We start from the raw sequence: 25,077 nt of genomic DNA, 5'->3' as shown, positions 1-25,077 counted from the left end.
TGTGCATTGCAAGCAAAAAAAGTGTATTCAAATATGAAAGAAAAACCTAATAATCTCAATTCCTTTTTCTCATAAATTTAACCACCGTTAAGCTATCCGAAACATTTACTAAATATTTAAGACAATTTTGGGTTAACAGGCTTATACGTAGAGATAAAAACGTCTAGAAAATGTGAAATATTATTACATAAATAAAAGCAATACTTTCTTTTAAGCTTTATAAATTATTAGGAGTATTAATCCCGTATATTATAGCTAGTGAGTTACATCTTATTCAATCATACGTGAATTTTACTGAGCATCATAAACAATTTAAATATCTATCTTGTTATTATATATATTATATAATGTTCACTTTTGGTAAGTTGTTTATTTCTTAGTTATTTTAATTTTATTTATTCTTAAATACGCGCGCACACACACATACAAACACTGCTTCTAGTACAATAACAACAAATATTACTACTATTGTTAATATTACTATTACTACGATTAGTAGTACCTTTATTACCTATTAGTAGGTAAAACTCTTACCAATACTTTTACTACGATAAATATTAATAAAACTCATACTAAACTACTACTGTTACTACTACTACCAGCTAATAAAACTTTTATTACTCCTATTATTAATACTACTACTACTTCATATTCTAATATAAAAAAAATAATATGTTTTGGTTAACAATGTATGGTGTGTGAAAAAACGGATAAGATAAATCTTGAAAATATATGGGACAGAAAGTGCAAGAATATTAGATACCAGCTAGAGTGGATCAGCAGCTTAATAATGTAAACAGTCGAATAGCAATTGAGTGTTTCACGGTGAGACAAAAACCGAATAAAGAAAAAAAACCTAAAAAGGAAGTCAGCGTCTAGTAGTCAAACAGCAAACATATTTTACTGCATTACCCTTTGACTGCTAAAGGCGTATATATACGCTCTCACAAATCCATCAATATACTCGAAAGGCGTATAAATACGCTCTCACAAATCCATCAATATACTCGAAAGGCCTAAATATACGTCCTCTGTATTTTTTTACTATTACATCTTTATTGCTATTTTACAGATTAATTTTACATGGAATTTATTGATATGTAACATAGCAACTAAATTACTTACAAAAAATTTTTTTAATTCCTATTTTTTTTTATTTGCCATAATTATCTGCTTTGGTTAGCTGTCAATAGAAAAACAGTCGCAGCAACTGACATGCGAAAATCGCGCCGTTCGTATTAATGGATTAGTTCGTGAGCGCGCAGCAGTCAAAGGGTTAATATTTTTGTATTTCATTTATAATAATATAATGCACTTCCCAGAAGAGAAGTTTCCTTCCATAAAGAATCTATCATTAACATTATCGGAATTCCAAGTTTCTGTTCATCAGATATCCTTTCGGAAAACTGGTTAGAAAGAGGGAATCCTGCACATGTTGAGTTTAATAATTAATTGAAATAATGATGTTCGATCTAACACTAATCTAACAACATAGAATTTTCGTATTAATTTTACAGCATTATCGATTATTTGGTCTGATATGAGTTTAAACCTAGATTATTACTGTTGTAAGCTTCAACACGAATCTTATAACAGTAGGTTCTAGCTTTAGTCTTATTAAATTATCGGTTGTTTTTTTTGACATGGATATAACTCTAGATTGTTAATAAGCTTCATTAATAATCGGATTAATATTCTTCCTCAATTAATTTAATTGTCTTCTACTGGTATGATGCTAATCCTATTATCTCCATTAACAATATTAATTAAGAACATTTGAAAGCGTTTGAATATGCTTAACAATTTATTATCTCTCTTTGCAATAATCTTTAGTCTTATACGATATTATTAAATTGTATAATTGTTTTAAATTTCTTCCGATTATATTTGAACTCTATTATAGATCTTGTTATTCTTAGGATCGAATAATATCATTATCATCTCCGTTTATTTAATCTACTTGACAATATTTATATTCTTAATTATCTTACAATTTATCTTATCTTATATCTTACTATTTTGTACAGTCTTTAAATTAATAAGTAAATGCTAACTTTTTTAACCTTAAAAAAATGTTCTTATTCTTTTAGTGATATTTATATTAACACTAAACTTATTAAATCGATCAAATTGAACGTTTTTAAACTTTTTCATATAATTTTTGCATATAACGTTATCATATTGTTATTTATCTTTACTGATGTTTTAACATATTTGTATATAGAATAAACTTTTAATTATTTAGTCCGACTGTTAATTATTTTAAACGAAAAACACATGTAGTCTATTTCATCTTTTGTCATATATTTTCTCCTAAACTTTAAAAATCAGTGAAAGAAAAATGTTATCTAAATATGGCATGATCAACTGAAAATGAAATGAGTCTTTTTTATTAGATTGTTTAAGGGATATCCTCCATCTTTCATTAAAAAAGTATAAGCATACCATAGAACTTAGTATCAAAGTATAATTTTATAATTATAAGAGGTAGGATAACAGTAAAAAACTCTCTAAAAATTTTTCTTTCATATTTTGTATTTTGAATTTAACTTATTATTCTGTAGCGAATATTTATCCTGCAAAAGAATTAAATATGAAATAATTCAGAAAATATTACGTTAGTAGGCAAAATAAATAATATATACGAAGAGCATTCGAATTTCGATTAACAGGAACTTTTTAAAAGTGAAGATAACAGAGGAAAAAATTATGACAAGTTCTCCCGCGGGAATAATAAAGAGGAAAATATTTGAGTTGAAATGGAAGAAAAAAATAAATTTTAGTCGATATTTTGTTAAAGTTATTTGATTTATTATTTAATATAGTATCAAATTGACTATTATCTACGTTCACTTGTGACAAATATAACTTTTTATAATAATCGATCGTTTTGACACAATCTCAATAGAAATAAGTATACATAAAAGATTGGTAGGGGAGTTTAACGTTAATTAAATTAAATTATACAAATTTATAAAATAAATTTATTTAATTTTCATTTTTTTCAGTTCAATAAGAAATTAACATTTATCTTGATTTAATTGCAAAAAATATAATTTTTATCAAAAATCGATCATTTCGGCCAATCGCGATAGAAATAGATTGTATAAAAAATGTTGATAGATTTTTTTTACAAGAATTTCATCATTTTGTTGTTAATCAAGCAATTAAATATCAATCCTAATGTAAACATACTTACTTTTTAAATAACACATATTGACGTTAATTCTCTAGAGGAATGTTTAGGTGTATTTCTTTAAGGTTATAAGTATATATGTATTCAATTAACAAAGTGTTTATATTCTTCTTATTTGAAGTAAGAGTGAAGTATTTTATTTAATTTGTCGCATGCTAATACAATGTCAATTCTTTGTAAATAAAACATTTACTAACATTTTATATTCCACAACGGTAGTCAATATAAGCATCACGTTAAACAAATAAAATTTTATAAGTACGAAACATTAGTCACTTTATCAGGAACGCTACTCATACAATTATTATTTATCTATAACCACTCAAATATATTATTACACATTAATGAATTTCACAGAATACCTACATCATATCACAAATAATTAATACGAATATTAATTAATTCAAATCTAATCTTGCACTATTCATATTAATTTAAACTCATAAACAGAATTTCTTTGAAATCTCATATTCTCATTTAAACATATGCATTTTCTTTTTATTTTGTTATATTAACGTTTATCCTTTTTCATTTATATTAGTTTTACTTTTTCTTATATTGTTTTATTAACTTCAAATGTTCTAAGAGAATAAATGCATCTAATTATTTTAAGAAATATTTAGAATAAAATTCTGAAATTTTTGTCATTTGTAAAAAACTTACTGTTAATAATAATTGTAATTGATTGTAAGAGAGAAGAATCCTTTAATTTTCTTTGAAATATATTATTTTATATCTTTCTTGTTTATTTACATACACATGCCACTTTAACTGACCTGTTTCTTACAATCTTTCTTAAAAAAAAAAAAAAAATAAAAACGGAACTATTGTTTTACATAGATATTTTACATTTATACTGCTTTTATTTCTCAATTTTAAAAATCGTGGGCTGTATGGCACCATGCAAAACACTTTTTATTGTTCTCATATTACGACTCGCCAATTCCATTGTTGCTTCGTTTCTTTTGTTCTTCGAAACTTCCACCGTGCTACAACTCATCCCTTGCCGTTGAATTTTAAGACGATTCTCTCGTATTTTGATTTCCGATTTCAAAATATTTATACGTATTATGTTCACAACTAAAATATTTATTTGTTTTAAATATTTTTTCTTTTGTCTTCTTCGAGCAAACATTTCGAAAAAAAATTTTTTTTTTCTTTCAATATCGAATTCAATAAATTTTTCATTTGTGGATGACAGGTAAAAATTTATTTTTTAATGGTCCGTAAAACGTTTTATAAAATTTCGAATTTTTTTAAAATAATTCTACGTTAACATTGAAAATTACTTTTAAATAAATTATAAGTTTAATTGTAAATCTTTAAATTTTTTCATTCGAGTCTATACTAATCCTTTATTTTTTTGTACACTGTAAAAAAGTATAAATGTTTGTAATATTATCACGTGTTTTCATATTATTTGTAATATTGCTTGTCATAAATATCGATTAAACTGTTACGACTGAAGAGACAAATCTTCATTCTGGTCAAATTGTAACAATACCCTGTTATGTTGAAACTTGAACGGTGTATTTGTACCACTCGTTATTCTCTTTATTGTTATTGTTTTAATCGACTATTATTCAATTTGTCACAAATTTGCTCCTATCTACGTTTTAACAATCAATGTAATTTTCGTTGTCAATTGAAATTTATTACTTTATGAAAGTAATAAATGAAATATTATTAAAATGTTCGGAAAATAATTTTAAATGAGGCGATTATAAATAAATAATTTAAAATGATTTTAATGAGGCGATTTTTTAATATTTAGAATCCACAAATCGTTCGAAATAATCATAAATGGTCTTATTTTTATTAAATTCAAATTCTTAATTACTTTTCATATTGTTTTGTGACAATCAGCATCAACTACTGCCTTTATTTTGTCATTTACTTCAACTAGAATGACTTAGATGACCTAAACATGGTGCATCTTTAACACGTTGACTGCATTGAGGTTAAAATTATTATTTAAAATATTTTGAAAATTCTCCTTGATTTAAGTTTTGATGCACTGTGCGTAAGATTTTGATTTATCAGAAAATAAAATATGTAGTTATGTTTATTCTGTTTGTGAATGCTAAAGAAAGTCTTTATAAATAATAAAACTTTCCATTTATATTTTTGTGTCCTGTAATCATTTTTGTTTTTTTTTGAATAAAAATGAACTTCATAAATAAATAAAAATATATGCGAAAGTATTTTATTTATTTTCCTAATAGTCACTGAAGAAATCACAATTGTTCAATCGTATTATTATTAATTGTGTTCGATTAATAATCAAGTTAATTCGTAATCGTGCTATCTATCATTCTTAATGAATTCTATTATCATTAATTGTTTCGTGTCTGATAAGTTCACGAACGCTTGGTTTAATTTCAATTTGAGGAAAATTAATTTAAACTCTTTTTTAGTTAATATTAATTACCGAATGGTGTGAAATCTCGTTGGTCGATCAAATGTTCGAAGTGAAAATTACAATTATTAAAAACTTTAAATAAGTATGTGATATTGCACATCCTAATAAAGAGTTCAAAATTCGTACGATAATTAAATCCCTAATAAAAATACTATTTTTGCACAAAGTTTTAAGTTTTACTTTAAATTCTATATTTGTAATATAGAATTTATACTTTGAACTATGATTTTACAATTTGAAATAAGTTTCTATATTTTGATCGTAGTTTTTACACTGAAATCTAGAAACCGTATTACTCGCATCAATACCTTAAATAATTATAGAGACTATCTAATCTTAATTTTAAATGGAAGCAAATATAAAATTAGAATTTTAAAAATCCAAATTACTGTTCAGTCAGACAAATTACTTTCTTGTAGTGAAATATGAAGTGTAAATAGTTCGTAGAACAAATTTAAAATGAAATATAAACAATAATCCAGAAAAAGAGAGAGATGTATTTCTGTATTTTTGGTCACCAAGGACTTTTAATTAATTACATCCTAGCAGTCATTTTTTTGTTTGAGGAACGTATATTTTCTGCATTTTTTGTTTGAATATTAATGGTTGTGTCAGGATTGCATCTAAATTTGCTTTTCGTCAGTGTACTAAAAATTAGCACTTATTAAACATCTACCGCTTCATAAAATTTCATCTATTGATATTTAATTATGCGAAATGGTACACATTTCTAAATTAATTGTGTGTTCGAATTTGTGATATAGTATATTTACAATACTTAAAACAAAAAATTATTATAATCAAAGTTAACTTTGTATTCTGTACTTTTTCTTCTAGCTAATACTATTTTCACTATAATCCCCCATTTCCTAAAAACACTGGATTCTACTTTGTTTTATTATAAATACAATATTTTACTTTTAAAAAATTGATTACTTGATCAAAAACAAATATCTGGCTACTATCATCCGTTATTCTACTATAACTGTTAATTGCATCTAACCATACAACATTACTTTTATTTATTTTTTATTACATTGATTAGTTCATTCGTTAATCTTTAATGTTTTTAAAAAGTTGTATACTATATTTTTATACAGAGGAAAAATATCTTTTAGTATTCTTTAGTAAGGAAAGAAATTTTTATTTTAGCTTTTTCTATTTATAAAGTTAAAAATCATAAATTAGAAATCTTCCTAATTAAATTAATAATAAAATCTTCCTAATAAAACTATCAGTAATCGAATAAAGTTATTTCAAGTTTGAAATGATCTTTTGATCTATTTTATTATAATCGTTCATTAAATATTATAATATTTATATTCATTGGGGGGGGGGGTTGGAATTTTAAGTTTCTAAATATACAAAATTAATTACAAACTTTCGACAGATAATATCTCCGGTAGATAAGATCCTTTCTTTGAAACATTAATTAGATGTCTCGAAGAGAAGAAAAGTCATTTTCTAACAATCTTTTAGTAGTTATTTCAATGTTTAGATAATAGTAAATATTTTATAAAAAATGTTTAGATATAATAAATAAACAAATAAATATATATACAATTGTAAAATGTAGACAATTTTAATTTTATGATTAAAGCCAATTATTTGATTGATCATGGTGCGTTTAATGTTAATTTCGTTCGACTACTCTAATTAATCACCATTTTCTGCAGATTCAAATTCGAGTATACTAAATGGAGCAATTCGTGAAACCATACCCGAGGCTCTCTACGTGACTATACCAGAAACGCCGAACGTGACGCCAAATGATACCAGAAGTAGTCTAACGAATGCACAAAACCGTTCACCACCTGTCTACACAATTCCTTCGATGACTTCACCACCGCCTACATATGACGCTTCTATCGCTAAATCGGGGCAGGTAAGTTTTCTCATTTATTTAATAAAAAATTAATACAATAAAATATATATTTCTTTTTAACAATTTTGGATTTATTTTATCTCTCGTAATTGAAACCTTATTTTGCAATTTTTTAATATCTTGAACAATATTACTTATATTGAAGAATGTTACTTGCTATAAAGATTATATTTTACTAATACATTAAAATAATATATTCTTATATCTATCAAATAAAATTTTTTCACTGCAAAGAAGTTAACAATAAAATAAATACAATTTGTATTTTATTACAAAATTATAGGTTTTTATATTTATAGACTGTAAATTACAATATTAACTTGGCTAATATTCGTCTTCTAATAATTACAGTGGATTTCCGTATAACACGGTTTACGTTACGCGTTGTATAAAAACTTTTCTCGTTTAATATAATTTTTTTTTTTTTGTAAGATAATAATATTTTTAGAACTCTGACGCCTTACTATTTTTTCTTTTGCGTTTTTTCCCAAAACTGCTTTTTTCAAACTGGTATATAAGATATCTCAAGATCTACTTAACCGATTTTGTTAAAATTTACAATACATATTCTAAGACGTGACATAGGATTTTTTTAATTTAGTGCCGTATTAAATAATTATAAATTTTTTAAATTCAAGATTTCGATAAAAATTAGAGTTTTTCTTTTCAAACAGTTCTTATTTCTACAAAAAAAAAAAACATTTTTAAATTTTTCTCTACGTCACGTCTTAGCTATTACCTTCGTAAATAAGAAAAATCTTTTTTTTATTTTTCGAACAATGCCTAACAGAAAAAATAAGTCCACCATCCACAAAGATTTTTTAAACACAGTCCTTCTTAATAGCTCATATCTGTTTTCTTTTTTTAAATTCTTTTTATTTGTTATTATTTTAAATTATATATTCTTAATACTACCATGAATATATGTATAATAAAAATTATTTTTTTAAGCACCAAGGTGGTGTAATCTCTTAAGAAAATTTTTGATGTTTAGTTAGTATTATACAATAGTTCAATAATATACCTGATTTTCAGAGATGTCTTAAATTCAAACTATCCGTTTCTGAATATTCCTTGAACTTTAGGATCTTTGGTACATACATCGTGTATTTAACACTTATGTCATTAATGTATTTAGATATATTGTTTCTATTTGGTGTTAGATCGGTGAGAAGTTTCTAATGTTTTTTGAAAGACGATATCACACTCAGATCATTATATAACTTTCTCTTCATGTTACTCTTTGACGTATCAGATGCAACGCTCAATTAAATTTAATTTTTAATTGGAGTAAATTCCTACATTTGATTATGTAGTACATTGTAGGAGAATTCGCGTTATATGAGAAAGACAGTCGAACGCAATATCTTCAGCGTGTTATAGGAATTTGTGCTTGTAAACATTCGCGTTCTATCGTAGTTTACTATATATTCATTCATTATTATTAAAGCTGTACATTGGAAAGACTAATGAAATATCTTACTATAAAGAATGTTATGTAATTGATAGTACTTGCTAGTAGGGAGTGATTCGACATGAAAAATTAAATAAAAAATATAGAATAAAATTTATTCATATAATATAAGTTTGAAAATTTGTCATGTAAGGGTACACTATAGACAGTTTAAATTCGACAGATTTTATTATCTTATTCTTGAAAATTTCGAAGATCATATTTGTGCTTCTTAATATATTTACAAACATTGTCAATGTAATGATATCTCTTTTTTAAAGTCTACTTTTATACTTATCGAAAAAGGCACATTAAAAATGAATTTTTATTATTTATTTTATATTATTTAATTTATAATTTTTAATTCTATTATTTGAGTAATAATGTTGATTTTCTAAAAAAAATTTATAACGTTAGCAAAAACAAAATTCATACGCCCTATAACACAAATGCACCCATTTTTTAATTATATTCCCTATAAAATTAACATCGTTTCATCGAGTTTCAAATCACAACGATTTGAAAGAAGTTTTCATCTTAAAAATTGATCTTACATAAAGCTTTAGATAAGGGAGTATAGTAGGACGATATTAAATTGGAAACATCTTACATAAGATTTTACTTCGTTATAATAGATAACAATGTGTAGTTTTTCATAATTATATATTTTTTTGCCTATATTTGACTTCATAATAAATAAATAAAAAATTCTTTGTTTTTCAATGAGAATTTCAAGAGACTTGAACAAAAAGTTCAATGTAAGGTGTACACACACTGAACGTATTAAATATACATAAAGAATATCATAGAAATAAAAAAAAAAAAGTGTTAACAGCACACGGTGTTCCCAAGCGGTCACCCATCCAAGTACTAATCGTGCCCAGTGCTGCTTAACTTTAGTGATCGGACTAGAACTGGTGCTTTTTTTTTTTTATTGATGTTTATTTTCTCTTTTATAAAAATACATTTTTTCTTTTACATATATGGTGTTTGAAAATACATCACAAAAATATACCATAAATCTTACTGTCTGTATTTATTAACTTAGTCTAGTGAACGCGTTAATAAACTAATTTTATTTATTATTCTAGTAACATTTTACTAAAACTAGTATAATTATCAGTCAATTATTTTGATTATCACTTTTATGTTTCCAAGTTTTGGAGAAAAAACAGAGATCCTGTTTACGAATAAACTATCCCTCTGCAAAAAACCTGTTCTAACCGTTACTTTATATTAATTTTTTAATCTTACCTTTTGCTCACTATTTAGCTTATTTTAGATACGAATTATTTAATAAAAAAGGATAAATATAAATATAATTATACAGTATAGTGAACACTTAACAAGAAATCTTAAAAACCTACTATTTACGTATGTACAAGAATACTAATGCTTAATATTACAACTTTTGTGGTTTAGAGAAACTGAGTCTATTACTTCTTCCTATCCCTTATTACTAAGTCATATCTTTTTTTTAATTTTTGTATAGAGTTATCCTCATTACTGATCCACCAATATTTTTTAGATAATCTTGAGAAGTCCATAATATCTTTCTTTGGTAATGCTGTCGAGTATCTAAGATTAACTTCTTGTTTATTTCTTATTCTGTCTTTATAAGTAATTTTTTTATTGGCTTTATTTCTAAAAATGTGGTATATTATTGGTACATTATTTTGGTTTTGTATTAATCCATCCTGGTCCATTGTTATAAAAGCTTCAGGGGGAATAAATCCTGATTCAAACGATCTTTCATGATATTGTCTATTCGGGTATACAATTGATCTTATTAGATTATTATCTATCTTTTTTATATTAGCAAAATAATTTCGAGTGAGCTTGATAATAAAATTATCAATTCTATTAATAATGACTTTTCTATATAGTGTATCATTGCTGATATATTTTTTATATCCTGTGTCTGCGGACCTGTACATATTATAACAAGCACATAAACATTTTCTTTCAAATAATCTAAGCTTTCCAGCAGTTGAGTCATTAAAGTTCATCCATACAGGGCAGGCATACGTTATTATAGGTCTTATTAGAAGCTGATAACATATTTCTTTGATCTTAGGATATAGGTGCCTCGAATAAAAGATTCTGCAGTTTGCCAACGAGAACTAGTGCTTTCTGCACGGTATGGCCGTTAACAGTTAATTAGAATATACTAAATACACTAATCTCGCCTCGCAGCTTCTACGACGTTGTAAACAACGGTAGTCCGATAAAGCATGTCGCATATGAAAACATGGTATCATGGAAATTTTTGATCGAACCGTCAAAAAGTTCTGACACTTATATAGTTAGAAAGTTGACAAGGAATCGTTAAGTATGTGGCTTCGTTTAAAAACAAAAAAAAAGATATTATCAAAAAATGTTAAATTAACCCTTTACGGACGGAAGGCGCCGCTCAGACGCCACATTCTGAGGCTACTAGGTATATCTTGAATAAAACGAAAAACCAAGCTTCGAGAAAAATGAGACGAATGCAGAGTATTAGGGGTAAGATAATTGTATGGAGATTATTCATATGATATATGAGCAGTAAGGATTAAGAACGAAATATATCGATTATAAGATTCTTAATTATTAATTATTTACGATGATCGTTTTCACTATTTTGTTCCGGGGACACATTATTACACGCATTTGAAATATTACTTTTCGCATTTATTAGCGCCTTTCAGCGTTAACGAAATTAACGAATTAAGTTAACGAAACTATTTTTAACCATTTTATTTTTGATTTTCTGCTGATCTTCATGAAATTGTTCGGTATTAGTTTTCCGCATACTTTGTATTTTGCGCAGATTTATCAAAAGTAAAATCTTCTGGTGAAAGTGATAGACTATAATGAAGTGAAATAGGGATTAATTCAAATAAGAAATAAAACACATGATCAAACCAATAGAAAACATAATAATACATTGTTGCGTCTTCAAAAAAAAGCTTCGTGGCCTAACAAACCCTAGTTGATATATTAGAAATAAAAATTACTGGCGTTCAACCAAAGATTGGACACGTGGCTTACCTTACCATCGCCTATTTACAAATACAACGACAAAACCTTGTTAATGATAAATGTAAAGAATAATGGTACTTAGCCTTTTTTCTCCGTTTCTGTCTATTCTTTGTCACTTTTTTTTGGAAATTCTTCGCTGGTTGTCTAAAATGTATCTTCGTAGGCGTTCAGTGAAAGAATAGGACGATTTTCTTTGCTAAAAGACTGATCAAGGTGTGCTTAGCAACGTTTTGAAAAGTGGGGATACCCAAATAATAAGAAACACATGAATATATTATTTCTTCGTTAACCCCTAACAATGTAAAACAAAATGCTAACAGGCGAGCTTAGCAACAGACGTTCCTAGAAACGATTTGAAGATTAAAGAGTTGATAATAAAAACACTTGGATATTTTCTAAATAACTAAAGACAGGAATATTATCGCTTACATAAAGAAAAGAAAAAAAAAGAATAAATACCAACTCGTCATACAAACGTACAACACATACGTGAAACTCTCAAAATGCGTACAGCACACGCGTTGAATGCTTGGACATGTACACACCTACACACTTGGAACGCTTTGACCAGATCAAGTAGTAGGCAAAGCAATGTAAATATATACATACTATATACGACATATGCAAGCGTACACAAGCACAAATTGTACACGCTTACAATTAGTAGACAAGAGTGGGGAGTGGGGGTACGAAGCACCGCATAAAGAGAGATATACCGAGATAATAAGAAACAAATGACTGTCTTCTATTTCATTCTCTCGCAGGCTAAATCTTATAGATGTATATATGTAGTAATTTTTGGTTTGGGTTAGAGGTGCGAGGTTACATACATAACAACTGAATAACGACTGATGATAACTTATAACGACCGATGACGACTTCTAATACAATTGCGACTAACTACGACTGATCACTAACTACCTATCTGCCCTTTGACTCAATCCTGGTCCCTTTATATCCATCCGCATCGTTCCCGAATTTTCCAAACGTCCGGTTCGATGCAATAAACAAAGCATCGATATCGTTCGAGAACCTTTTAAACTCACACTCACACAGACTTACACACACAACTTATAAAGAACAGACCACACACCGTCTTTTTTTATTTTGACTGTCGGTTCCTTTGTCCTTTATTGTTTCGTCGCCTACCCGTTTATCTATGTTTATTCTTCTACTCTGAAAACTCTCCTACATATAAGTTTGTCTCTTTTTTATGACGTATTTCCGTTTCACGATTTCCAAATCACCTCGATTCTAAAATGGTTTTTACTTCAAAAAGAAAAACATACTTTTCACTGTCGAGCTATTATGATTACTATACTACTACAGCTAAAGAAATTCGCATATTATATGAAATTTTAAATCGCGTTTTATAACAAACGACTGAGTATATACGCCTAGTTTAAAGACACAATGATTATTCTCATGGACTACTACAAGTGTACAAAATTTGAAAAAAATCGGAGGGAAGTCTACTTAACCATCACCTGATTAGTTTTTAGACTTGTAAATTCACGAAGACAGCAAAAATTGGAGAATTTATAGTCTCCGATTTAAAAAAAAAAATTGTATGCAATTGTAGAACTAGTTTATGAAATTACATTGCACCATACGAGAGAGGAGCAATACTCAACAATTTCCAATTGGATGGCTAATTGGACGGTCTGAGATATGGGTGGGGAGACACAGGTGTTAAGTGTTCTGATTCATGCTCCGCTCGTTCCGGGGTTGATGATAACACCAGTGAACATGTCTAGGTGGGCGTATCTGTGACGTGTCGGAATCATTTGAGTGGTGGAGATGAGTCTCTTGAAGCCTCTTGAGAGAATTGAGATGGTTGTTCCATTTTCGTTCCAATTGTTATAAACGTTTCTAAATTTACCCACTTTAATTATCGATATAAAGACTTCATCTTCAATTTTTAGTTCTTGTTCAACTAATTTTCGATCATAATAATTTTTACTTTTAATTTTGTATTGTTCTAAATGTTAACCAAATTTGTCTATCGTGTCATTTATATCACTTAAATATTGTATATATGTATGTATGTAAGATCAAAATTTTCTAAATGAGCTCAACAACTGTATAAAATTTGGTGTTGCAAAAACAACTTGTCTTGTCAATCAAGTGTACGCGTATTTGACGAATTTTCAAATTTATTTTTCTCAGAAACAGAAATTTATATATATATGTATATGTATATTTATGAAAATATTTTATTGAACATGTTTGACTTAGTTTTTTATTTCGAACCATCACTCGTTCGTTTATATCACCAATTCAAAATACTTAGCAAATATGTAAGATTATTATACTTATTTAAAAAAAAAAAACCGATACAAGATATAATAATGACACACAAAAAATATAATAAATATATCGTTTGTAAACATTTTCGAAATATTTTCGACTTTTGAGTACAATGAACTAAACTTATTTGTCGATTGTTCCTTCTATTGAAACTACATATATGAACAAGAATCCAAACAACGGACTCCAATAAATAGCCTAACGTTGTTTGGCTTCCTATGACAAGGATTTAGTCGTCTTTCATTTAGAAAATCAATGGTCTTCTAAGAGCCACTTGAGTGATAAGTTACTAACGTCGGAAATGAAACGTACGAATAAATAAAATCAATCAAAGTTTCATTTTTAAAAGAAAACTTTCTGATCCCATATATGTGATATTATTATTATTATTACTATTATTATTATTATTATTATTATTATTATTATTATTATTATTATTATTATTATTATTATTATTATTATTATTATTATTATTATTAACCTCTTGCACTACACTGAAATTCGGAACAAGTCGTGCCTAAACCATGCACCCAAATGGCTGCGAAAAGAAACGATGCGCGAAGCCCGAGTGTTAAAACTTTAGTTTTCAAATGTTATTTGGACTACAAAAATGCATTTTAAGTATCACAAAACTACATTGGGAAACAAAATATAAAAGACCCATGCATATAAAGAAGAAAAGAATAGAGATAAGATCTCACTCAAACATTCATACTTTGCCGAGATTAAGAGCACAAGTATGACTTGTGATATTTATGTTTGGTCCAAAACAATCGATTACGAGTCAGACTCGTGACATTCAAGTCTGACCTACAATTTTCATCACGAGTCAGACTCGTGAAAATAGTGCAAGGAGTTAATTGGTGTTAGGAACTCTCGAAAGTTCATTGAGCAAATACTAAATTCCGCCATTGTGCTCGTTCCTGACGCAACCCCTCCATTCGCAGTCTTCGTAGTCTATTTTCTTAAGATCCCTCCTGATAATGTCCTCTCATCTACGTCTCGGTCTACCCAGTGGTCTTTTCCCGTTCGGTATACCGACCAGTATTTTTTGCACCGTTCGATCCTCCCCTATGCGCGCCCCGTGACCTGTCCATCTTAATCGGCGTGATTTTACAACGTTAATGATGTCCTGTTTGTTGTACAGTCGGTGTATTTCTACGTTACTAAGTTTTCTCCATTCACCCGTTTCTTCATCGCATTTTACACCGAAGATTTTACGAAGAACTTTAATTTCAAAAACTCTAAATTTCTTTTCGTCCTGTAATGTAAGTGACCATGTTTCGCTACCATAAAGGTCTACCGGTAGGGTGATCGTCTTGTTTATTCGGATTTGTAAACGCCTAGACAGTACTCACGAGCTGAGTAATTTATTAACCGAATAAAAGCAAGCATTTTTTAATTATTGGAATATAACACAAAGATAAGGGTTAACGAAAAATACATATTTTGTAAAATAATTTTATAAAATTTTATCCAAATTTAAACTTACCTATATCCAATCACAATATTGCATTTCTTTATAAGATTGTAACAAACAAAAAAGATATATTAATATTTAATAATTACATTGAAATATCGGTATAAATAATAAGTATTTCATCAAAGTATTTACGGAAATAATCTAGTAATAAAAATATTAAAATACACAATGATTATAAACAAATAAATATAAATAATTGAATCTTCATTCCTATTATCAAAGTATATTATTAAATAGAATTCTAACTTCTCTAATTGTAAGTCAAATCAAATGCACTTGGAATGGTTCTTCGTCTTGCCTGCAGTCATACAAGCCATACAATTACGTAGCAGTAACCGTAGTAACTGATTTCTATTCACTCAGATACTATTTAGAGACATTGAGAGTGTGTGTAATGGTCAATGGTTGAGCAATATATCGCTTGGTCGGTTCTTGGAAGCTCCTTGTGAACTAACTCGTGTAATTTACAAGCTTCTCACATACAGCACATATCAAGATTTGTCCATAAAAATTAAATCTAGTAAGTAGAATAATTTAGAATAGAAATAACAAAATAAAGTTATATTATAAAATTAAATTTTAACATTTAAATATTTATTTTATCTTCCAAAGTAAAACTAATATAGAGAGAGTTATGCATTTAATAATAAGTATAAATATATATGGTTGGGCATATTTTTATTTACATTATATACACACATATAACAGTCATGTGTACACATATAACAGTGTATGTATAACAGTCTATATACATATATAGACTGTTTCAATGCATTCTATGATTAAAAAATATTGGAAAAATGAAAAATTATCGAGTCTTTAATATTTCATTAGGAATTTATTGCAAAGATATCAAAATTATAAACTGGGTTCTTGTTTGATTCTTCATGAGAAGACACTGTTATATAATAATGATTAAAAAATATAATCACTAATAGCGAACATAATCTATCTTACTTAATTTAATGTCACCAACGTTTCTATGCAGAAATAAAGATTTAGAAAATTTAATCACACATTTATAATAATAATATTTTTCTTCTAACGTTATAAAAAGGTTATAAAAAAATGTTGTATAGTAATAAACTATCTCAAATTGTTAAATATCATCAAGATTTCCATGTAAAATCAAACAAGTAACCAGTTAATTATCATTTTGATAGATTTCTTCTAATTTTTAAAATAAAACATTTATAACTCTGTCTTTAAATATTTCTACTACTTCGAGAATATAATTGTTAATGAACAATTGTCCTAATTGATTTTTTTATATTTTAGTCATAATAAAAAGATTTATTTCAAAATCTGCTGAAACCTCATTAATAGCCCCCTTCTCCAACTTTTGACCTTTCTGCAATTGTAATAACTTTTGCGATACACTATTACGCTTATTATTAATTAATTGCTTGGATTTTGTACTTCTTCTTTGCAATCCAATACTACTTTCATTAAAATTTGCCATTTCATAAAAACAGTGGATGTATTATTTTATTTTAAAAAAATATTATATTTTTCTAATCTAATCAAAAACATTTCCTAATCAAAAACAAATGCTTACTTACTATCATCCGTTATTTTTTGATAACTGTCAGTTACAAGTTATGGTTACTTGATTACTCTTCAACAGTCTGGTCATGTTACAAAAACTAGTTCTTGTATCAACATTTAATTCAAGCAAAGATTGGTACGTGAACATACAAGTTTATACATAGATGTATGATACATTGAATACAATAATGAGGCAATAAAATGACGATTTCTTTAGAAAAATTTGTTGTATGTGAGAAAGTAACGTAGAACAAATAATTCAAACCAGTAAAAAGGAGAAGAGTAAAAACAAAAGCTAATTGATTACTAAATGTTTCAACTTATTTGTAACCTTCAATATTTTTTATAAATGTAAACCATATTTTGGAGTAAAGAGAATAAGTAGTTTTTTCTCTTAATCATAAAATATTCTGATGTATTAAAAACAAAATACTCTGTATAATCAGTAAATATTATAATAGTTTTTTTTTAACGAAGACATTTTAAAAATTCACTGACCTAGTTATTGTAGATCAGTATTTGTTATAAATTCGTGAAGGCATGTTATGATTGTGAGAACAAAAGTGGTAAAATAGTGTAATTGTATAAGAGAAATGGGAGAAAAGAAAAATGATGAATGAGATGAAAAGGTTAAAGCCAAATTCGGTGCAGGGTTCTTTCGGAACGGAGATTCTTTCCAATTCGTTTGGTTATTCCATTTGGTCATGTGTAGTTTATCGGCGCCGACTGGAACATAAATCCTGTAAACATATCGTGTCAACTTTCAAAAAATATCTTCTGCACATCGCGTTTTCATGAAAAAAGAACAAAGAGTATCTATGAAACAAGAGATCCATGCTACTGTCACCCTTTGTTTTCGTTCTTATCGATGACATTTTTACGTTATCTTGTTTTTAGACTGAAAAAAAATACTTTCTCTATATTATTTTTTTAGTAATCAATCACTTATATTAAATAATATTTGATATTTAGCACTAGAATTATGGAAAAGTTGTCAAAATGTTAGATTAAACTAAAATGAATTTAAATTATTTTCTTATTTTTTTGCTTCTTTAAAAATAATAATATAATAGAATACAAATCTTATAAAAATCTATAACAATATGATAATTTGCAATAGTATTCCTTTTATTCTGGAACAATCAATTATATTTGGATCAATACAGATTGAAGAAATATTTGAATTTAGTGATTTACTTTTCTTGAATAACATATTTTATCAATAACGTATTGTATTTTACTATTTTAATTGGCATGGCAGAAATAAAATGAATAACGATAATATTCCGACCTCAGCGTTATTACAAAAGTAATTTTTTCTATTTCCTATATATGTGCAGTAAAAAAGAAATATCAATATACTACATTGCAGTATAGTCTTTATTTAAAAAACATGAAAAACTTCTAAAATTGATATACATAATTAATAAATAATGGAAGAAAAATCAAAGTAATAACTAGTTCTGAGATTTACAAAATATTGGAGTATATTATTTATTTCTCGTTTTAACATTTTTTATTTTTGGTATAAATATGTTTAATAATATGCATTTATTTTGAAATAATAAGTTATTTATTCTAAAACAATAGTTAATGGAAATAATAAATAATTATTAGAAAAATATTTATTTTTCTTACATTAAATTATTTATTAATAAATATATATTTGTGTATTTACATGTATATTATGTATATAAATTAATTATTAGTGATTCCAATGTCAAATATTCCTAATTCAATTCAATAGAATATATTTTCAAAGTTTTTTATTGATATTTAATGTTTCGGAATCAATAATTCTTCAAACCGACTTTCTCAAAAATCTTCTAAAGTTTTCTTCTTAAAAGTTCTTCTTCTGCCAAAAACTTTGAAGAAAAACAAGCATATTTACATTTGTCCATATCTGCAATAATGGTAATTGGAGACAGTAAGAGAAAATATGTTTTGCGAAGAATTTTGATGTCGTTTCGAGCAAATGAAACGTGCACGATGATCGCATTTCGTTTTCATTGCCAAACCGGAACATTATCGTAAGAACGAGTATCAATAATATGCATTTTATGTACAATTTTCACTGTACACAAAATTACGATCCCAATTTGAAAGTTTAAATAATTTAAATAATTAATTTAACATTAATTATAGACAAAATTATATATATAGAAATATTTAAAAAATATTGAATGATTTATCGTATCTATTTATGAACAATAAATTAAGCATTAACTTAGTTTAAATAGTCAAATAATCCAATTTTTTAAAAAGAAATAAATATTTAATTCAAATATTTAAAATTAGTGATTATTTATTTTTTTCCTTTTTTTTATCTTCGATTAAAAAATATAATTATCTAACATTTGCTAGAAGTTAACTTTAACTTTTACGGTTACAAGAAATTTTCAAAGTGGTTGCCATTAGCTTCCAGACATTTATGTGTAAGGTGAACTACTCTTTGAACAATGTTGGCCAAAGTGTCCAGTGGGATTGCTACACATACATTTTCAATTTAATCTCAAAGGGCTGCCAGAGTGTAGATGGTTTTCTGCAATACGCGTCATCTCATAGAATCTCCCATAGGTAAAAGTCTAAAGGTGGTAAATCAAGAGAACGTGCGAGGAATTTAACTCAACTGCACTTCTTCATCCCAGTCAGTATCGTTGCAAATTTTCATTTAAATAAGCTCGTAACTGTTGATGCAGTAATAATAGATAATGTATATTATTATTTATTATTTTTTACCATGGTTTTAGTTGTTATTTCTTGATGCTTTTTAGCCACGAATAAAGTTTTCATACATTTTTTAGCGGACTTTGCATTTACTTATAAAGGGTAATAAAAATATGGGTCAAATATTTTGAGTACTTCAGTGGCTTATAGTACATTTGAAAATAAATAAAAAATATCTTATCAGCATGAATTTTATAATCAATTGTTCCTATGTGAATTAATTTATATTATTTAAGAACGTTACATTTTTAGTTAACGAATTATTTGGCAACATATTGAATCTAAACAAAAGAATTGGTTTAGAGATACATACATTAAGTCAAGGGGTTGTCAAAATAGGTTTATTATGAAAATAAACAAGATATATTATTATAAGATTATTAACAAGATTATCTATTACTGAAATCATAAAAGATTACTTTATAAACGTTAACATAATATGTACACGTAATAAATATTCTAGTCTTTTTTCTTGCATTTAAACGCATTTCTTATATCAATGGTATATATCATGGATTGAGATACACTTGTAAATATTCTTTGAAATAGTATAATTTTTTGAATTAGTAAATTCTTCTGTATATTTTCAATATGTTGCCAAGAGACTCGTTTATCATATCAAACGCTTATAAATAAAAAAAAAATTAATTTATATCGAAAGTGTTTATATTAAGATCAAGGTTAAATAATTATTTTTTGCTATTATTATGATAAGTATTATAAGCACATAAAATATTATACCCTGTTTTTTTTACCACCCTGTATACTGATATCGCTAGGTATAACATTCCTAATCACTCTACAGTTTTTTCCTACACTTTGGTATCTTTGTGCTGTTTTCTTTTTATTTTTTATTTTTTTTTCATTACCTTCCAACTTTTTTATTTCGTATTCGATCGTTTCGGTTTAATCTCGCATTGCATCGCTATTAAACCATGAAATTCAAACTTTCCCGTGAGTTCTAATTTCCTAGATTCTCCACGAATTGGGATCATTACTCAACGTATTTCTTTTATACTAAATATCGAAATATTTTTTCCTTTCATTCGGTATATTCTAAAAAAAAAATCGTTAATATTTCTTCGATATAAATATTTTCTTGTTTAAATAATCCCCTTCTCTATACGAACGTTAATTTTACGAGCTATTAATATAATGATTTTTTTTAATATAAACAAAATTATGTTCCATATAACAATTCCTCTTTGAAAAAAATTTCTTATATGTTGTTTTTTTATACTTGCATATGATAATTTATCATTTAAACTGAAATAAAAATAGTTTTTACTATCTCATCCTTCTATTTTCGTAATTACTATAATTACTTAGGATAATTATAGTTATTCTTTTTCTTTTTTATTTCCTTCATCTTTTACGTTAAATGTTTCTTATCGAAAAATATAATGGGTGTTCTTTCATCGATTACAGCTCTAATAAAATTAATTTTATACGATTTCGATCTCCCTTTTTTTCTAAATATACAGTCGGTCACAAAAATATTAAGACATTGGCAAATTATATTGTAATTTATACAGGGTGAGTCAGAATTTACTGTATATTTGAATATATTTCTTGAATTTAAAATTACAAATTCATCAAAATCAAAATGATTTCAAAGAACGAACATGGTTTTCATAACATTATGTGTTTTAATGTCATTTTCTTTAGGTGTTTAATGTAATAAATCCAAATTATTACCAGCTTGCTAACTAAATCTTACTTTATGATTTTTATTTGTTAAGAAAAATTGTTAATGACGTAAAAAACATCTAAAAAAATGATATTAGAAAACACGATGTTACAATGACCATGTGCCTTTTTCGAAACCATTTTAATATTTTGTGATTTTAATTCAAACAAAAATATTTAGTTGTTTGGTTAATTTTGATTCACTCTATATATTAATTATAACTTAATATACAAAAAATAAAAAATGTGTAAATAATAAAATTTTTAATTTTAATTCGAACTGTGAAATTTAAATTAATTTTATTACTTTTTATTTTTTTTCAACCACAAAATATTTGCTAATTATTAATAAAAGTACTAATCAAGTCGACAGAAATAATATTAATCTAACATGTTTTCTAAATAATTGGTGATACCAACTAACAGGGGGATAGAATTCTACATGAAAAATAAAAGCGAAAATGCAGAGTAAAATTTTTTTCATATAATTAATTATCTTATTATGCTAATAGAATTATGTATGTTTACATTTATCATTGTAACATCTCTTGTTACTCATGTTAATGTATCACGTCAGCATAAATTACTTATAATTTTCGCTGAGAATTGATTGTATTTTTTTCTATTAACAACAAAAACATATAGGGCTTTGTTTTCGAGAAAAATACACTTAAAAATAGTGCTCAATAAATTCTCAATAAATATTAGCAGTTTTACGAAATAATATTTTCTTTATTTCAATGGAAAACAATTAATTGCTGAATATAAAAAGTTGTATTCCTGTTTTAATGAACAATTCCGTATGAAGTTCTAAAAACACTAATCAAACTTCAATACTTTTATTTTTTATATACGTTCTTAACTTTTTGTCAATATTGTTTTTACAAATATTATCTGTTTCATACTCCGCAAATTAAAATTTTCTGAAATACATTTATTGCTATTATATATTTTATATTTTAGGTTACTTTTTAATAAACTTTAATTTCCCATTACTTTGATTATTTAAACAGTTAATTGTAAAAAGAATTAAAATGTTCAATTTTTTTTGTTAAATGGAAACTGTAAAACCCTTTCTGGTTCATTATATATTAATTTAATAAATAGAACACAATACTTAAAATTATATTAGTTTCCGAATATTTATAACTTTTGAATTATTAATAATTTCTTTAATTGTTGAAATAATTATTGGTAGAAAATAAAAATTATTTACATTATTTTTCTTAATAACTACAGAATTTTATTCAACATAAAAAAGCAAGCGTTTTTTTTCTGTTTATTGTATATTACATAATACTCAAAATTATAGTGTTGCTAAGATATTTTTGCGAATGACTGTACTTGATTCAACCTTTCTAATCTGCTCTCGATAATAAAAAGAACTTTACCAAGCGATAGCCTTAAGGGATCGCTTTTTATCTCTTTTTTCGTCGTCTTTTATCACATCTTTGACCTTAAAAGTCGTTTTGTTTCTAAAGGTCAAGAGAAATTTCATTGACATTGAAATCGTCACAAAGATGGTTGTTTGTAACTTTTTTCTTTCATAATTGGTCTGCCTTTTTTGTTCGCATCTCACTTTTTTTGGTATGTCTGTATTCAATAAAAATACGTATCTTTAGAAAAGTAAATGAAAAGCATGTCGATAAGCTATCGTTTGTGAAGATTCATTAAGAGTAATGAAATTTAACTTTAAGTATAAGAATCTTTTAAAGTATAAAATTAAATTGAAATTTACAGAAAATCCATTAGAAATTGTTTATACAGGGTGTCTCAGATTTGAATGTTATAATTTTATCGATATGCTTTATGATACTAAATAAGAAAAAAATTTTATGTAAAAATAGGTCACATAGAACTTTTTTAAAAAGTTATAACAAAAATTCGGAATACAAATAATAGTAATCGATTTGCTGTTACTATGAACATTGATTTGAATAAAGCAGGAATATTTATACTCAGTTTATTTATTTAAGCTGTGTTTAGTACCTTTTTGAGATCTCCTTAGATTGAAATCAATTTTCGCTAGTAATAATTATTATAAAATTTGATTTTTGATCGTTATCAAACATGTATTGTCAAGAACGGTAGTAGACATTTTAAAATAAAGTATAAATTAAATCTAGATGTGACGATGTCAAATAGTAAATCTATTCTAGTCAATACTCATAGTAACAACAAGTTATTTAGCATAATAGAATATACTAGCGAAGTGTGAACATTAAAAACTAGGACACTCTGTATACACTAAGTCGGCAAAAAGAAGTCTTACACATTTCATTTGTTTTTTAGCATCAAAAAATAACGACTACAACAGTGACAAACAATAATAAATAATAATATGAATTATTTATTATTACCATCATACTACACTAAACATATGGGAATTTATCTTATGTTAATGAGAATTTGCAAAAACACTAGCTAGGTAGATGAGGTACAGTTAAGTTCTTCTGATTTACCACCTGTAGACTATTATCTATGGAGGATTTTATGGGATGACGCATATAGCAGAAAACCGACTACACTGTCAGCCCTTTGAGATTAAATTGAAAATGCATGTGTTGCAATCCCACTGGACACTTTGGCCAACATTGTTCATCTTACACATAAATGTCCAGACATTTGCAGAAGCTAATAGCAACCATTTTGAACAACTATTGTAATTGTAAAGGTAGAAGATAACTTTTATGAGTCTTGTTTGGATGTGTGATATCTGAATAAATATTTAATATTAAAATATATTAATAATATATTTACATTTTTCTCTTTCTGTAACGTGAATACATTTCTTTGACGATATTTCTAAATTCATAGTTATTTATTTTCAGATTAGATTTATCTTTTTTTTCGTTTTAATTATTTTAAACATATCGATTTATTACGAATTTCGTAGAAATGTTAACTTTCATATTCTTCATTTACAAAATTTTTCAATTAATTAATCTCACAGAAATCGAAAACTTATTTCACAAATTTATCTCGTTTGTATCGTTACAAACGAACTAGATTGTTCGTGAGGATAAAACGAAAAAGAAGAAACAAAAACAGGCAGAAGAATAGAGAGAGAGAGAGAGAGAGAGAGAGAGATAATTTAAAAAATACATAGTAAAAGAATGAAAGATAAAACTATATGATCATTGATATAGAACGAAGTCTTTTAAATGCATCCAAAGAGTTGAAAGTTTATCTGTCAAGATCGATAGCATGAACGGTAGAAACAGATACCGCGAGAAATCGAGTGTGTAATTTACTCCTTTCCGGAGTCTTGATTTTAAAATACGTTCATACAACAACCTAAATCGGGTTGTCGGAAAAGATAATTGTTTAATTGAGCGCA

General features: G+C 26.5%; 1 protein-coding gene across 1 annotated transcript in view; it reads left to right on the top strand.

The window, feature by feature from the left end:
• LOC107065360 (uncharacterized) overlaps positions 1-25,077 on the top strand; it is a 183,347-nt gene that overhangs the window by 127,887 nt on the left and 30,383 nt on the right. The window contains exon 3 of the mRNA XM_015318978.2: positions 7,295-7,503. Within this exon, the coding sequence (XP_015174464.1) occupies positions 7,295-7,503 (209 nt within the window). The remainder of the gene's footprint in view (positions 1-7,294; positions 7,504-25,077) is intronic.

The sequence above is a fragment of the Polistes dominula genome, unplaced genomic scaffold (genome assembly GCF_049000335.1).
Source record: "Polistes dominula isolate Pdom_NZ unplaced genomic scaffold, Pdom_raw_medaka contig_21, whole genome shotgun sequence".
In the NCBI taxonomy this organism is placed as follows: Eukaryota; Metazoa; Arthropoda; class Insecta; order Hymenoptera; family Vespidae; genus Polistes; species Polistes dominula.
Note: the sequence above shows the minus strand (reverse complement) of the source record. Positions and strands in the feature narration are given on the sequence as shown.